This window comes from Staurois parvus, unplaced genomic scaffold, assembly GCF_062004578.1.
Source record: "Staurois parvus isolate SC_StPar_1 unplaced genomic scaffold, SC_StPar_1.0 ptg000126l, whole genome shotgun sequence".
NCBI classification, from domain to species: Eukaryota; Metazoa; Chordata; class Amphibia; order Anura; family Ranidae; genus Staurois; species Staurois parvus.
In genome coordinates, this window is record NW_028317922.1 from 3435060 (window position 1) to 3452218 (window position 17159).

The 17159-nt window shown below is 43.9% G+C and overlaps 1 protein-coding gene across 1 annotated transcript in view; it reads right to left on the reverse strand.

The window, feature by feature from the left end:
• Positions 1-16556, reverse strand: part of GPC1 (glypican 1) — a 130340-nt gene extending 113784 nt beyond the window's left edge. Inside the window, exon 1 of the mRNA XM_089672359.1 lies at positions 15625-16556. Within this exon, the coding sequence (XP_089528485.1) occupies positions 15625-15790 (166 nt within the window). The 5' untranslated portion in view covers positions 15791-16556. The remainder of the gene's footprint in view (positions 1-15624) is intronic.
• Between the last annotated feature and the right edge of the window lie 603 nt (positions 16557-17159).

Genomic DNA, 17159 nt, shown 5'->3' on the forward strand with positions numbered 1-17159 from the left:
AGCAAGTGAGATGGTCAATACAACAGTGTATGTTCACACGCCTCTCCTTTATATGAAAGGAGATTGCATCCACAGATCTAATTGGTTCTAATGTCTATTGCCAGCATCAGGTCCCACATGTAAATGAGGATCTCACACGCCACTCAAAACCCACTGCCACAACAATGTTACAAGCAATTATTTTGTGACTGCTGTAATAATACACTGTGTGCACAATTATTAGGCAAGTAAGCATGTTGATCAAATAATCATGTGTATGCATACTCTCCAACTCCAAACTGTATAAACTTGAATGCTTATCGGATTTAAGCATCAGGTGATGTGTATTTGTGTAATGAGGGACGGTGTCACCTAAGGAGATCAAGGTGTGCGTAATTATAAGGCGGCTTCTTTTCCTCAGGCAAAATTGGCCAAAAAAAGATTTAACTGACTCTGAAAAGTCAAAAATGTTAAAAAGTTTTTCAGAGGGATGCAGCACTCTTGAAATTGCTAAGATATTTGGGCATGGTTACTGAACCATCAAACGTTTTGTTGCAAATAGTCAAACAGGTTCGCAAGAAATGTGCTGAGAAAAAAAGACTCAAATTAAATGCCAAAGATTTGAGAAGAATCAAACTTAAGCTTCCAGGAACCTATTATTCCTCAGTGCTATCATATTCCAGAACTACAACCTACCTGGAGTGCCCAGAAGTACAAGGTGCTCAGTGCTCAGAGACAAGGCCAAGGTAAGGAAGGTTGAAACCCGACCACCACTGAACAAGACACATAAGGAGAACTAAAGACTCCTATCTGTTGAGGACAGAGTCATCTCAGTCTCTTCTCAGATCTGCAGTTGTCATGATACTGTACATGTGTGCAGTCAGGACACCAGCCACTTGACAGCTTGAATAGTCATTAGGGAGCTGACATAAGTATACTGACAACTGTGACAGTTTTCATTGGGGGTATGCCTTAAGTGTAGCATTCTCTGTACATGTGCTAGTAGACGGAATGTAAATAAAAACAATGCAGAAAACAACAGTTCTATGTTTGATTAAGGTTTTAAAAACATTTATGGAACATTTATAACCTGAAATTTCTTTGGGGAAACAGTTAAAGTGGTTGAAAACCTTATTCATGAAATATGAATAAAGCCTATCCCTCTATAATGTGTACTTGTCTCAATTAAGAACGCTAAGTGTCATTTCTGTCTGCTGCTTTATTCCTCTGCTATCTGCATAAGTTACTTCTGACAAGTTTTCTGACATCAAGAGAAAAAAAGGTGACAGGTGAGGGATCTCCAGCACACAGCTTGATATTTACAGCCTTAGCTCTGTTCCTGTAAGCTGTGTGGAGGGCATGTCTCTTCCTTCCAATCAGCTCTCAGAACTCTCCTCACTGAGCTCTGCAGAGTGTAATTTTAGCTCCCCCCCTTTTTTTTTTAATTCTCAGACAAGCCGTATATATTCTGTACTTTGAATGGATGTAGAGAAGTGAAGGCTGCAGATAAACAGGCACAATTTATGTAGGATGATTTGTTTCATCTCTGTGTATCACCTGAGGCCAGTCACTTCACTGGGTATATGTGAGGGTTTACAACCACTTTAACAAACTCCACTCTAACAAACTTTGTTAAAAATTCTTACCTGACACTGCTTGGTAAATACCAACAAATGCATTCCAGTCTCTTGGTTCTTCCTGAGTGCTAAGTGGGAAGGTCTGTCTGCTATAGTCATATGGCCAGTCCCATCTTGTAATAAGAGGAAATCATGTGAGCAGAAAATGACATTTATTGGGGAGTTCAGTACAATACATAGACACTGTAAAGTATGATCCCAGTTGTCTTGGTAATGAAGAAGCAACATCTGAATCTGGGACTGTTCAGGAAATCATATCAGCTGCAGATTGAAAGGTAATTTTTAATTACGTTAACCACAAAATGGCTTGAATAACATGCAAGGCATTTTTTCTCAGAGAATAGGTACAGGAACTCTCACTTTACAAGTCACCCCTTGCCTCCACCCCTACTTACCTCCAAGCACTGTTCCTTGGTTCTACCCCCTACCCACCTCCAAGCAGTGTTCCTTGGTTCTACCCCCTACCCACCTCCAAGCACTGTTCCTTGGTTCTACCCCCTTCCCACCTCCAAGCACTGTTCCTTGGTTCTACCCCCTTCCCACCTCCAAGCACTGTTCCTTGGTTCTACCCCCTTCCCACCTCCAAGCACTGTTCCTTGGTTCTACCCCCTTCCCACCTCCAAGCACTGTTCCTTGGTTCCACCCCCTACCCACCTCCAAGCACTGTTCCTTGGTTCTACCCCCTACCCACCTCCAAGCACTGTTCCTTGGTTCTACCCCCTACCCACCTCCAAGCACTGTTCCTTGGTTCCACCTCCTACCCGCCTCCAAGCACTGTTCCTTGGTTCCACCCCCTACCGACCTCCAAGCACTGTTCCTTAGTTTCACCCCCTACCCACCTCCAAGCACTGTTCCTTGGTTCTACCCCCTACCCACCTCCAAGCATTGTTCCTTGGTTCTACCCCCTACCCACCTCCAAGCACTGTTCCTTGGTTCTACCCACCTCCAAGCACTGTTTCTTGGTTCTACCCCCTACCCACCTCCAAGCACTGTTCCTTGGTTCTACCCACCTCCAAGCACTGTTTCTTGGTTCCACCCCCTACCCACCTCCAAGCACTGTTTGTTGGTTCCACCCCCTACCCACTTCCAAGCACTGTTTTCTGGTTCTACCCACCTCCAAGCACTGTTTCCTGGTTCTACCCACCTCCAAGCACTGTTGCTGGGTTCTACCCCCTACACACCTCCAAACACTGTTCCTTAGTTCCACCCCAAGCACTGTTCCTTTGTTCTACCCCCTGCCCACCTCCAAGCACTGTTCCTTGGTTCCATCCTCTACCAACCTCCAAGCGCTGTTCCTTAGTTCTACCCCCTACCCACCTCCAAGCACTGTTCCTTGGTTCCATCCCCTACCAACCTCCAAGCATTGTTCCTTGGTTCCACCCCCTACCCACCTCCAAGCACTGTTCCTTGGTTCCACCCCCTACCCACCTTCAAGGACTGTTCCTTGGTTCCAACCCTGCCCACCTTCAAGCACTGTTCCTTGGTTCCATCCCCTACCAACCTCCAAGCATTGTTCCTTGGTTCCACCCCCTACCCACCTCCAAGCACTGTTTCTTGGTTCCAACCCCTACCCACCTCCAAGCACTGTTCCTTGGTTCTACCCCCTACACACCTCCAAGCACTGTTCCTTAGTTCCACCCCAAGCACTGTTCCTTTGTTCTACCCCTTGCCCACCTCCAAGCACTGTTCCTTGGTTCCATCCTCTACCAACCTCCAAGCACTGTTCCTTGGTTCTACCCACCTCCAAGCACTGTTCCTTAGTTCTACCCCCTGCCCACCTCCAAGCACTGTTCCTTGGTTCCATCCCCTACCCACCTCCAAGCACTGTTTCTTGGTTCCACCACCTACCCACCTTCAAGGACTGTTCCTTGGTTCCACCCCCTACCCACCTCCAAGTATAGCCTTTTTAAAGAATACAGAGCCAAGTATTATTTTGTGGTGCTACGTGATTTGTATGGAATTTATTAACCACTTGCCTACCAGGCATTTATACCCCCTTCTTTACCAGGCCAATTTTCAGCTTTCAGCGCTGCCGCACTTTGATTGACAATTGCGCGGTCATGCAACATTGTACCCATATGAAATTTTGATCATTTTTTTCTCACAAATAGAGCTTTCTTTTGGTGGTATTTAATCGCCACTGGGCGCTTTACTTTTTGCGCTATAAATAAAAAAGTGCAAAAAATTTGAAAAAAAAAAAAAAAAGTTTCTTTGTTTCTATTATAAAATTTTTCAAACAGGCATTTTTTCTCCTTCACTGATGTGCGTTGATGAGGCAGCACTGATGGGCACTGATAGGCGGCACTGATGGGCACTGATAGGCAGCACTAAAGGGCACTGATAGGCAGTACTAATGAGGTGTCACGGATAGGCGGCACTAATATGCAGCACTGATAGGCGGCACTGATAGGTGACACTGATGATGGGTACTGATAGACGGCACTGACTGGCATCACTGCTGGGCACTGACTGGCGGCACTGACTGGCACAACCCCTGGGCACTGACTGGCAGCACTGCTGGGCTGCACTGGTGGGTGGCACTGGTGGGCAGCACTGGTGGGTGGGCACAGGTGGGTGACACTGGTGGGCACAGGTGGGCACATGTAGGTGGCACTTCTGGGCACAGGTAGGTGGCACTGCAGAGTGGCACAGGTGGGTGCACTGCTGGGCACAGGTGGGTGCACTGCTGGGCACAGGTGGGTGATCTGCTGGGCACAGGTGGGCGGAGCTAGTGGGCGCACTGCTGGGCACAGTTGGGCGGAACTTGCGGGTGGCATTGCTGGGCACCGATCATCAGGGCACTGATCATCAGTGCCCTGATGATCGGTGCCGATCCCCGCTGTGACAACTGCCGGTTCTCGGCAGTACTTTCCTCACGATCTGACAGCGTGAGGAAAGTGCAGCCGAGAACCGGCACTTGCATTTCCCTCTGATCAGCGTGTCATTGGACACCGCTGATCAGGTGGTAAAAGGCCGCTGTGATTGGCCTTTTACCACATCACGTGATCAGCTGTGTCCGTAGGACACAGCGATCACAGAGATCGCCGGGTGCGCGCCCCAGAGCGCGTTCTGGGGGGACGTCATATGACGTCCTACCAGAACTGGCCGGCCGCAGTGAAGCCGTCATTCGGCTATCTGCGGTCGGCAGGTAGTTAATGATAAGAAAAGCATAAAAACAGATCCCCTGCAGCAAGCAACAATAGACACCCCCAGCAACAATGGACCACCAGCAACAAAATACCCCTTTAGCAACAACAGACCAGTGGCAGCAACAACAGGTCTCCCCGCAGCCAGCATCAATAGACCCTCCAGCAGTCAGCAGCAATAGAACCATCCTTCAACAGTAGATCTCTCCCAGCAACAGTTGCTCCCCAGCATCATAAGACCCACTCCTAGCAACAACATATACCCACCCGCAACAATAGATCTCCCCAGCAACAATAGACCCCCTACAAAACAGATCCCCTGAAGCAACAATAGATCCCACATCAGCCAGCATCAACAGGTCCTCCAGCACATCCCAGCACCCCTTGCCATTACATACAGTACATTCAGTGTTGGAGGTGCCAGAACTGCGTTCCCCTGTGTTCCCACTGAAAAAAAGTCTTGATAACGTATACATATTGTAACAGTGCAAGGCTCTATCTGTGGGGGAATATAGGTAGAAATGGCCAGGAAAAGAACACAGGGATTGCACATATGCTGAGTGCAGGACTATGCAGCATAGATTTAGAGAGGAGAAAATGTAATCTAATCTAATCTGGATGGGGCTCCATAGTCTGGGAGATTTCAAAGTGCCTTAGGAGGGAAGAAATCAGCGTTTGGGTGTTGTGAACAACCAACAGGGTGTGGGCCCTGGTGCACACAGCCCTTATAATGATGGTCTGCTGAGAGTTAAAGGAGGAGTAGAGGGGAGTTGGAGCAGTGCTACCATTGAGAGAGCTTTTGTGTGGAGATAGACGCTGTGTGCATTAAGGCGCTCAAGGCTGTGTGTGTTCAAGAAGCCCAAGGCTGTGTGCATGAAATAGCTAGTGGTCTGGGAGACCCAAACAAGCAGAAGTACTGCTGGCCAGAGAGAGCCAAGTGGCTCGGTATTTTACATTTGTATTTTGTTGGAGAAAAACCCCTGTGTGGGAAAGCTTATGTTGGACTTTTGTTTTGTTTTTTGCCTTTTTAATAAACATGGGCTACCATGTCATTAAATATATTTCCTGTTTGCTGTGTACTCACTGCTAAAAACACATCTACCACTGAGCTAAACATCCCCCATATAAAAAAAAAAATAATAATAAAAAAAATATATATATATACACACACACAGTGCTAAGCATAAATGAGTACACCCCTTTTGAAAAGTAAGATTTTAAGCAACATCTCAATGAACACAAGAACAATTTCCAAAATTGAGTGTTATAGTAGAACATTTGTTTAGCTCATTATATGAAAGTAAGGTTAATAATATAACTTAGATTTCAAATTAGTTGATGCGAAAATGAATATACCCCACAGCAAAAACTACTCCATCTAGTATTTTGTATGACCTCCATGATTTGTAAGGACAGCCCCAAGTCTTCTCGGCATGGAATGAACAAGTTGGTGATATATTGCAACACTGATCTTTTTCCTTCTTCAAGAACGATCTCTTTTAGAACTTGGATGCTGGATGGAGAGTGATGCTCAACTTGTCTCTTCAGAATTCCCCATAGGTGATTGATTGGATTCAGATCAGGAGACATACTTGGCCACATATTCACTTTCACCCTGTTCTTCTTCAGAAATGCAACAGTGGCCTTAGATGTGTGTTTTGGATCATTGTCAAGTTGGAAAAGTGCACAACAACCAAGGGCACGGATCTGATGGTAGCATCTTCTCTTTCAATATAGAGCCATACATCTGTGAATTCATGATACCATCAATGAAATGCACATCCCCGACACCAGCAGCACTCATGTAGACCCACAGAAGGATACTGCCATCACCATGCTTCACTGTAGGCACCATGCATTTTTCTTTGTACAGTTTTGAAGCCATCAGTTCCAAAAACATTTATCTTGGTCATATCACTCCAGAGTACAGAGTCCCAATAGTCTTGTTTTTCAGCATGGGCCCTGGAAAATTCTAGGTGGGCTTTTTTGTGCATGGGCTTTAGGAGAGGCTTCCTTCGTGGGCGACACCCATGCACGCCAATCCTCTGCACTGTACGCCATATTGTGTCATGGGAAATGATCACCCCAGTTTGGCTTTCTATTTCTTTAGCTGACTGCAGTGAACTTGCATGGCGATTTTCCTCAACCCTTCTCATCAGAAGACGCTCCTGTCGAGATATTAACTTCCATGGATGGCCTGGACATCTCTGTAAGATGGTTGCAGTTCCATCTTTGTTAAATTTTTGTAGTACATTTGCTACAGTATTCTGACTGATAAGTAAAGCTGATTTTCTTGTAGCCTTTACCTTTCTTGTGTAAAGAAATTATTTTCTCTCTCTTCCATGTGGTGCCATTGCAGACAGCATGAAATAAGGGGTTTTCTTGTTTAACACCTGTTTATTGAATAATTAGACTCACCTGTAGTTGAATTTTTGTTAATTAGGATTTTGTTGTCTAAAATTTAGCTTTGCTCCTAAGACTTTTATTAGGGGGTATTTGTTTTTGCAACATGGTCTTTAATGAATTTGTTAGGAAAAATACTTTTTTGTGTGTGCAAATGAACAAATCTTGTTTGCAAGCAATGGCCCGAATTTGTGGGATTATTTTGTAGTATAGTGTCCTATAGAAAATATTGATTCTGAAAGCAAAGTAAAGGTTTTCTGACAAATCTGCTGGGGTGTTCTCATTTATGCTGAGCACTGTATATATAAATGTATCTATATTTGTAGTACATTTTCGTTAAAATAGACTTTCCTGCTAAGTCATAAGCCATGAAGCCTGGAGGCCCTTCTGCCCTTTATGTACCACTTGTAAAAATTAATCCAACTTTCTCTACGCTTCAAATGCTTACTTTCTGGAGGACACCTGTCATGCTGAGCCATGGAGGCTGCCATTGCTGACTGCTCCTTCTGCTGGTTGTAGAGTTGCCACCTCATCCCTTTAAAACCGAACACATATTACCTACACAGGTACTATGGCTAATTAAGGTGGTAATTTAACTTAGTGCCTTATTTGCATTAAATTAGCCACAGAACCTGTGTAATTCATATGTGTTCAGTTTTAAAGGGATGAGGTGGCAACACTAGCTGGTTGCCTCCCCCTTACAGAGCAGACACCAGCCATTATTTTCCTGTGCAGGCTTATCGGCTGGCCATACACAGATCAGCAGGGACCAGACAAGTTTTGATTCACATATGGGCAGGATGGTTGTACAAAAGTCTGTTTACCAACTAATTTCTGTACAACTCTCCTGTTGGAAAATTTCCATTCAATCAGTGCTGCTGGCTATAGCTGGCAGTGCTGATCAGTATATTCTGAGGGCTGGGAAGTAAGTCTCTCTGTTGTCAGAGCACAAAGACACAGTGGAAGGATTCCCCCATCCACATTGATTGTGTGGATGAGGGAACTGAGTCATTAATGTTTTCATTAAAAAAAAAATAGAATAATCTATGGGCTGCCTTAGTGTGTAGAAGCCCCTAGTGTCCAGAACCCAGAACAAATATGCAGGTAAGGAATTTGTACTTTTTTTTTTTTTACAGTGGTTTTTTTTTACCTTTTTTTTTTTGCATGAGTACAGCATGCACATATAATAAACATCCAGCACTGCACACTTGTCCACTTAATACAGGACAAGTAAAGTGTAAGCCAAACATACACAATATATTCATATATCATCCAATGCCAATTTGTCATGGAGGCCCAGTTACTATAGAGAATTCAATTAGTCCTTCGCTTTCACTTACATACATTAAGATATTAATCAGGCAGTATTGTAGATTGCGATTTCCAGCAAGAATTCTTACATTTCTCAGACTTTCCTGATCTGTATACTTGTTCCACAAAGGACTGAGAATTGGGGGTCAGGATAATAGTCAATCAACTGGTATCTTCAAAAGGAGGTAAGCAATGACAGCTTCTTTATTAGTCTCATGACTGGTTTACAATAGCTGGTCAAGCTTGTAGTAGGTATATTAGACTTAGTCTAGGTTCACATGTGTGCGATGCGGGACACCACATGTAATTCACACAGGGATCACAGCGCATTCCTGTGCAAATCACATGCAATGTATGTACGATGCGATTTGAGCCATACATTTTGTATGGCTCAAATCACATCCCATCTGCACCAAAAAGGTGCAGGACCTTTTTTTTCCACACCTGATTTGCATCACATGGGTGTGAACACCCATGCAATGTGAATTCTGGCGATCGCACTGCATTTTGTGATCTGTTTCAGGGTGTTGTTAATTTAACATTGACATCCACACTAGATTGCATGGACACCAAGCGATTGCAATACAGTATGGGAAACTAACAGGATTTGCTGCAGTTCCCACACCGCAGCAGGTGTGGGAACTGCAGTGTGAACCAGGTCTTAAAGTGGTTCTAAAGCTTTGTTTTTATTTTATTAACCTGCTCTGTGCTATGGCTTTGCACAGAGCAGCCCTGATCCTCCTCTTAGCTCCACCCCATTGCTGAGTGCCGCCAGATCAATCTTGTGTGTGCTCACTCCTGAGACCTGTATTCCGTAAGACACACAGGGTGGGGCTGGGCCCCACCACCCATCACTGCCCAATGGCTCCTCCTAAGACGCAATGTCTTTTTTTTAAAGGGAAGCAGTGTAAGCACCTGAATGTGACCTGGTATCTGTCTCTTTAAGTTTTTACACAGCAGGGCTGGAGTTTGTAGTTTGAAAAAGTACATGAGCTACAAGCTTCAAACATATTTTGCCCCTGTAGGCTTTGGTAGGAGCAAAAATGCACAAAGACGCACATAACGCATGCTTTTTTCCCCTTGTAACTAATTTTCTATTAACTAAAAATTATTTAAAAAAAAAAAAAGCTCAAGCCTCAGATGTCCACAAAAACACATGAAAGTGTGAATGCAGCCATATCGCTGGTGGTTGTAGTTCAGTCTTTGCTCAGGATAAGCAAAGAAGAGCAAATCAGCATGTCACACCTTCCTAATAGACAATCATGGTTCTATGTCTAGGGGTTCTCATTCGTTATTGACATTTGCAAGGACACAGTTAATGGCTCCTATTTGATTTGCTCTGCTGAATCACAGCCCCTTTATATTTTCTACTGTTATGTCTAATGAGCTTGGGACTGTCCAGCAGTATAGGAGCTAGAACAGAAATTTCAATGCTATACATAAATGGAGGTTAAAGTATATCTAAAAACATTTCTTTTTTCATTTTAGATAGAGTATGAAAAGGTTAAAATGCGTCCGCACCCAAGCAGCCGCAATGTCGGGGGATAAAAATGCAGTAAGAAACCCGCAAGTGGTTATAACCCCTAATTGCTCTATCCAGATCTAAAAAACGGTTGCCATTATGTGACTGAAACTGATGAGATCAACACTAATTACACTGGTGAGGCTTACAGGTAAAGAAATATCTATGTATCTGCTATCTCTCTTAGCTTTACCATACATGCTACAATCTGACTGTACAATCAACCTTGGAGCTTCCAAAACTATGCAATATGAGAACCTACCTAAACAGTTGTTTTGGGTCCAATCAGGAAGGCCCTTGCACTACATTCTTGTTAGTATATTATTATTATACAGGATTTATATACCACCAACAGTTTGCTCAGCACTTTACAATATAACGGGAGACAATACAGTTCAATACAAGAGGGATAGGAGGGCCCTGCTCCTTGGAGCTTACAATCTAGGATTGGTAGATATAGCGGAAATTTTGCAATCAGATTGTAACATGCGTGGTGAGCTTAAAGCATACCCTATACAATCCTTAAACTTTAGATTTACCAGCAACTATGTAATGTAGGGGGCTGGCTGATTGTATAAGATTGGCTTTTTTATATTGATCCTCTTATTACAAAATTTTGGTATTCAAAGGTATTTTAGTAAATTCAAAGGAGGTTGTACAATTATACCCCGGTCACACTGGGTGCAACTTGGCATGCGATCTGCATGCCATACGACTTGAAAATCGAATGGCAAGTCACACCCTATTGTCTGCAATTACAGCAGTCATATTAGTTTGGTTCTTACTTGGTTGGAGCTGCACCAATTTCTAAATACTTTTGGTGCGATTTGCACAGACATCTGTGTCAGATGTCTTGCAAATTCGCACCTCAAATCGGCATGTCATCTGACTTTGAAATCATGTGACTTCACTGTAAGTCGCATGATTTCAGAGTCGGGATCAGTGTGACTGGGGTGTAGGACTGTAGTGTTAATAGCTATGCTAGGGTTCGTGCAGGAACCGATAAGATTCATAGTAATTCTACTGGTGAGGCTCAATACAGAAGCTTTCTTTTCTTTCTTTCTTTCTTTCTTTCCACAAAAAAGTGTTGAAACAAAAGTCCAAATCTGGCACATTCTCAAAATTGTAAGAAATAACTGCATTCCAAGTTTGTGATGCTCCTGTAATTTGTAATTAAACTCACCTGTATCAATTAACAGCTGCTGACAATATAGAAATCACATCAGCAACCGGTTAAAATGGTGAAAAAAGGACGCAACCTTTCTGTTGTGTGTCTCTGTGTACCACATGGAGCATGGAGAAAAGAAAGAGCAGCAAAGAATTGTCTGAAGATTTGAGAACAAAAATTGTGGAAAAGCATGGACAATCTCAAGGTTCACAGCCGGTTCCCTACTGTGCATGCGCAAAGCTTTGAGAAAATTACAGCTTTTTGGTAAAGCCCATCATTCTACTGTTTTCTGAAAAAGCAATGAGGCCTTTAAAGAAAAGAGTACAGTCCCTACAGTCAAATATGGTGGAGGTTCACTGATGTTTTGGGGTTGTATTGCTGCTTCAGGCACTCGATGTCTTGACCGTGTACATGGCATTATGAAATCTAAAAACTACTGAAGAATTCTGGGGAGCAATGTAGGGCCCAGTGTCAGAAAGTTGGGTCTCCATCAGAGGTCATGGGTCTTACAGCAAGACAATGACCCAAAAGACATGTCAAAAAGCACCCAGAAATGGTTCATGACAAAGCGCAGGAGAGTACTGAACTGGCCAGTTATGAGTCCAGATCTCAATCCCATAGAGCACCTGTGAAGAGATCTCAAAAAAGCGGTTGGGAAAAGGAACCCATCCAATCTGAGAGATCTGGAGCAGTTGGCGAAAGAAGAGTGGTCCAAAAATCCAGTAGAGAAATGTAAGAAACTCATTGATGGTTACAGGAAGCAACTGATTTCAATTATTTTTTCCAAGGGGTGCACTATCAAATATTAAATTGAGGGTACCAATAATTTTGTCCTGTCCATTTTGGGGGGTTTTGTGTGGAATGTGTCAGATTTGGCTTTTTGTTTCTCCACTTTTTTGTGTCATACCAATACAAACAAAAGAAATAAACATGAGAATGCCTAAACATTTGTAATTGCAACAATTTTCTGAGCGAAGTGTTGCATTATTTGACAGAAATTCAGGGGTGCCAATATTTTTGGCCATGACTGTATATTGATCTATATATATATTTGTGATTTTATAAAGTCTAAAGATTGGTATTCTTTATCTTAAACATTTGCAGCTCCTCTAATAGTTTCTGTGTGCCCAGCTTTACAAGTGTTGCCATAAATCAGTCTACTTAAACAAATAACTGCCATATAACACTGACTTAAGAGCTGCAGCAGTCATTAAACAGTGTTTACTAACACAAATAAAGGAGGAAGAATGGACCATAATAAACACATTACTGGCCAAGCAATAATGATTCCTAACTTTTGCTTTATTCATGAGCATCGCTTTTGCTCTAGGTTTAACTGTTTCACTGTTTGAAGGTCTCATGACCACAGATGGAGAAAGCTTAAAAATATGAGGAGTATAGAATTCTGGGCATTTTCAAAACGTCCAGTTTCAGGAAATATGTTGCATGCGCATGCGTGGGTAAATGCCAATGCAAAGAAGCTTCAGCACTTACAAGACTATGACCATGTACAGCAGGCTTTAAGCAACACCTGCAGCTACCAAGGCATGGGAAAATGTCTAGAAATTGTACGTCCAGCGTACTTTTAGCTTCATTGTTCATGTGCATGAAGCCTAAGCCTCGGTTCACACTATGAACTGCATGTGAATCACACAGGAACTGCACTGCATGCCTGTGCTATTCCCAAGCGATTCAGTGAAGTGCGATGTGAGCCAATTAATTTTGAATGGGCTCAAATCACACCAAAGATGTGCATGCACATTTTTGCAGCCACACCGCAACCGGATCACATGGTTATTTTGTGCTATGCTATCCGGTACAGGAAAACACCCTGCGTTTCTGACCTGTTTGGGGTGTTGTTAACTTTTTACTGACACCCGCAGCAGATTGCAAGGGCAGCGAGATTGGAATGCAGTTCGGGAAATGTGCATGGATCGCTGCGGTTCCCGAACTGCATTATTGTGAACCTAGGCTAAGGGACTCTGACCATTGGCAGAGCATTTCAAGGTCTTACCTATTTTCCTCCAGTCATGAAAAATGATTTACCATATATAATCACATGACTGCAGCAATGCTTTCTGATGTGTCACTGGCCTAGGAAGTCAGACTAAAGCAACTGTATGACAGCATGTCCCAACAGGTCTCGGCTCAGAAGTCTCTCGCTGGCAAACACCTGAGGGCTCGGTAGAGAACTCCCCAAGCTGTCACTACCAGTGTGCGGCTGAAATCTTAATACAAGGCAATTATACTTGAGGATTGGACTGAACTGGTACTGGAAAATTGGCTACAATGCCAGGGTAGATATGCATGACTGTGACACCTTATTCATGTCTGGTAATTCTATCAGTTAATAAACAAGAATTTGTTTCTTTGATTTGTGAGCAGTCAGGTCCTAACATTTTTCCCACCATATAGAACATGGGTTAGTCGGGTGTAAGTGTTATATAATTACATGTTTTTAAATAGCGCCAGCAATTTGCATATTCAACATTCCCATCAGTCCCTGCCCTCAAGGAGCTTACAATCTAAGGTCCCTATCTCACATGCATATACACACATACTTGGGTCAATTTAGAAAGGAACAAATAGCCTACCAGTATGTCTTTTGATGGGGGGGGGGATAGAAATCAGAGTACCTGGAGGAAATGCATGCAGGCAATGGGAGTACATGCAAATTCAATGTCCTGTTAGGGATTTGAACTGAAGACCTTAGTGCTGCAAGGTATAAGTGCTAACCACTAGTTGAATACTATACCATAGCTATATCACTAGAATACTATCTAAGTCAGTAGCAGGATATTTCTGATTCGAGAACAATGGAGTTTTGCATTAACATTACTTGTACCCCAAATTTATCTTACAATTACTTGCACCCCATACTCTGTCAGATGGTCTATGAAAAAGCTACAATACATACCACAGTATCAGGGGCGGACTGACAACTCATGGGGCCCCCGGGCAATAGGGGACCATGGGGCCCCTGTGTCCTTGCCCAAACTAAAAAAAGCCTATGAAAAAGGTACCAAGGGGCCTCTCGTGGGGCCCCCTACTGACCCAGGCCCTCGGGCAGTGCCCGAGTTTCCAAATGGTCAGTCCGCCCCTGCACAGTATAACTGTCAACTGACAGATACATTAGATGGACATAAGAACGTCTGAAAAATACTTCCTTTTTTAGAATTATTGGACGTTTTTCTGTTATATACAGTACAAAGAACTGTCCCTGGCGTTATTTATTCCTTGCGTAACAAATGATAATCATAAATATACTAAAGTAGAAACATATTTCATTTGTGTTGATAACTACACAAAGTAGGAGCAGCAGAGCTCAGAGTACAGCTCTTCAGTGGTTATCTAGTAGGTAGACAGTTGTAGCCTAATTAAGACACTGAAATTAGGAGACTTCAAACATTTATTTTCCAGCTCTCGCTGCCATGATTTTGAACAAAACGTTCTAATTAGAACAGTGCAAAAAAGGGTGGTTTGCATTCAGCCACTGGCAACAAAACAGAAAACAGCTCTTAGCAAGTTAGAAGGGGTCTAATTAAAAGCTAATTTCTGGTTGGTGGTTGTGGGTTATTGCATGTTTTATAATTAGCACTAAAATGTATTGAGTCCACTGATCGGACTAACAATTCCAGTGTGACTGATACAGTCTAGTTCTGCTTTTCCTAACCTTGTTATAACGAGGGAACCTTTTAAAATAACTTTTAGGTCTCAGAGAACCCCTGCTAATAACTACTAAATGCTCATAACAGTGGTGGTTAATAAGGAGAACAGTATCTACAAAGATTGCTGGTGTCAGTGGTGATTGCTCCTTGCTCAAGGAACCCCTAGCAACCTTTAGAGGGACTCAAGGGTTCACTGGAACCCTTGTTGGTAAGGGCTGGTGTAGGAATTATAAAAAACTTGTTACAGCAATGTGAACCCATAAGTACAGTTTCAGAACTACAACAAAATGGATCTTGACCTGCTGGCTTCCTTACTAGCAGAACTCAACAGACTCTTGTGACAATGTATGCAGTGACGGAACCAAACAATGGCAAGTATTGAAGATTTGGCAAAATAAGATGAAATTCCAGAGCATAGAATGGGGATCATTTTATGGTCTCCCATAGCCTCAGGCAGAAATTAGAAGATCAATGCCTTCAAACTACTGAAGAGGTATATGTACCAACATGCTGTCTGTTACAGCATGCTTGGACCTTTAGTTCCTCAACAGCTGGAGGCCACATGCTGCTCTTCTGAGCCATCCTCTACAAAGCGTTGACATATTACTTGAGTTCTACAGCTTTTGTTTGGAGTGGCTGAGGATTGTGCTGACCGTTGCAATTTAGTTCTTTTCTTAAGGCATGTGAATAACATTTCACAAAAACAAAACAAACAAAAGAATCTTTTCTCAATGTCCACCTTTCATCATTGGCTGTCCTGAAGAATCAGAGTATAAGTTGTACCACTCACCTGAGATCTCTGACAGGGGCACCCCATTGAGGTTAAAGCCTCTGGCACTGTACACCTGTCTCACCGATTCACAGCTCTTGGCTTTGCTCCCTGTATCTCCTGCTGCCCAGTGTACCAAGAAGACCAGTCCGAGAGGCCACCATGAGTATCCACACATCCTCTCCATGTCCTCTGTGGATCAGCCAAGAAATGTAACTGGAAGAGTTAGGAAGCAGGACCACAGAGGCAAAGGAAGCAAGCATGCACAGCCCAGCTGGCAATGCCAAGAAGCCTTCAGATCTGGTCCTACAGGACTTGGAGGTATGGAGAGCACTGACAGCAGCTAGCAAATGTTGTGGATGGTGAGTGCTGGGCTGTCTGATATAAGGGGCACACAGGGGCCCCAGGATACAAAGAAGACACAATGGGTGAACATCGGTATGTCCAGGATGTGGATGCTCCTACATGGCAGAGTGGGCACAGCTGAAGGCCAGGAAGTGCTGGGACACTGCAATGGAAGGAAGCTGGAGCCAGGCAGGGGGGACACTTGTGATGGAGGGGTGTAGTCCTGGAATTAGCACTGGATTCCAGCAATCACAGCCAATGACCTATTTCTAGGTGCCGCAGATCTGTCAGAGGTGGCTGTGCTCAGTGCAATGACTTGGGCTCCTTTGTGCAATGTATGTCTACATGATTCTCCCTGCCTGGTGCCTGCTCCGGGGGGTCAGTGTGCGGTGTCCTCCTCCATTCTGACTGCTGCTGTCACCCCAGGGGAAGCTGTGGATGATGATGATGGCTGGGCCCCCTGTGCTCTTCTCCAGGACAAGGTGATGCTCCTTCCCCCCCGCCTGTCTGTCTATGTATGATGAGGAGAGGAGGAGGAGGATGCGGCTGTGCGCTGACTGATGCTGCCTGCCTGCCGTCCCCGCACCTCCCGTGTAGAATGAAGCTTCAACTCCAGCCGCACACTGCACATTGACAGCCGGCAGCCAATCAGCGCCCCCGGCACAGCCCCGCTCTAATAGAATACAATTAGCATCCGGATTGGGTGTCAGGGTCAGCCAGGCGAGAGGTGGAGATCTATCTGCTGGGTGTGTGAGTGAGAGAGCGAGCATTGATGTGTGCTGGAGAAGGGAGAACTATATCCATCGACGCTGCAAGACACTGACAGCACTGGATCTCCCTCATATATACACTGACAGCACTGGATCTCCCTCATATATACACTGACAGCACTGGATCTCCCTCATATATACACTGACAGCCTGGATCTACCTCATATATACACTGACAGCCTGGATCTACCTCATATATACACTGACAGCCTGGATCTCCCTCATATATACACTGACAGCACTGGATCTCCCTCATATATACACTGACAGCCTGGATCTACCTCATATATACACTGACAGCCTGGATCTACCTCATATATACACTGACAGCACTGGATTTCCCTCATATATACACTGACAGCACTGGATCTCCCTCATATATACACTGACAGCACTGGATCTCCCTCATATATACACTGACAGCCTGGATCTACCTCATAT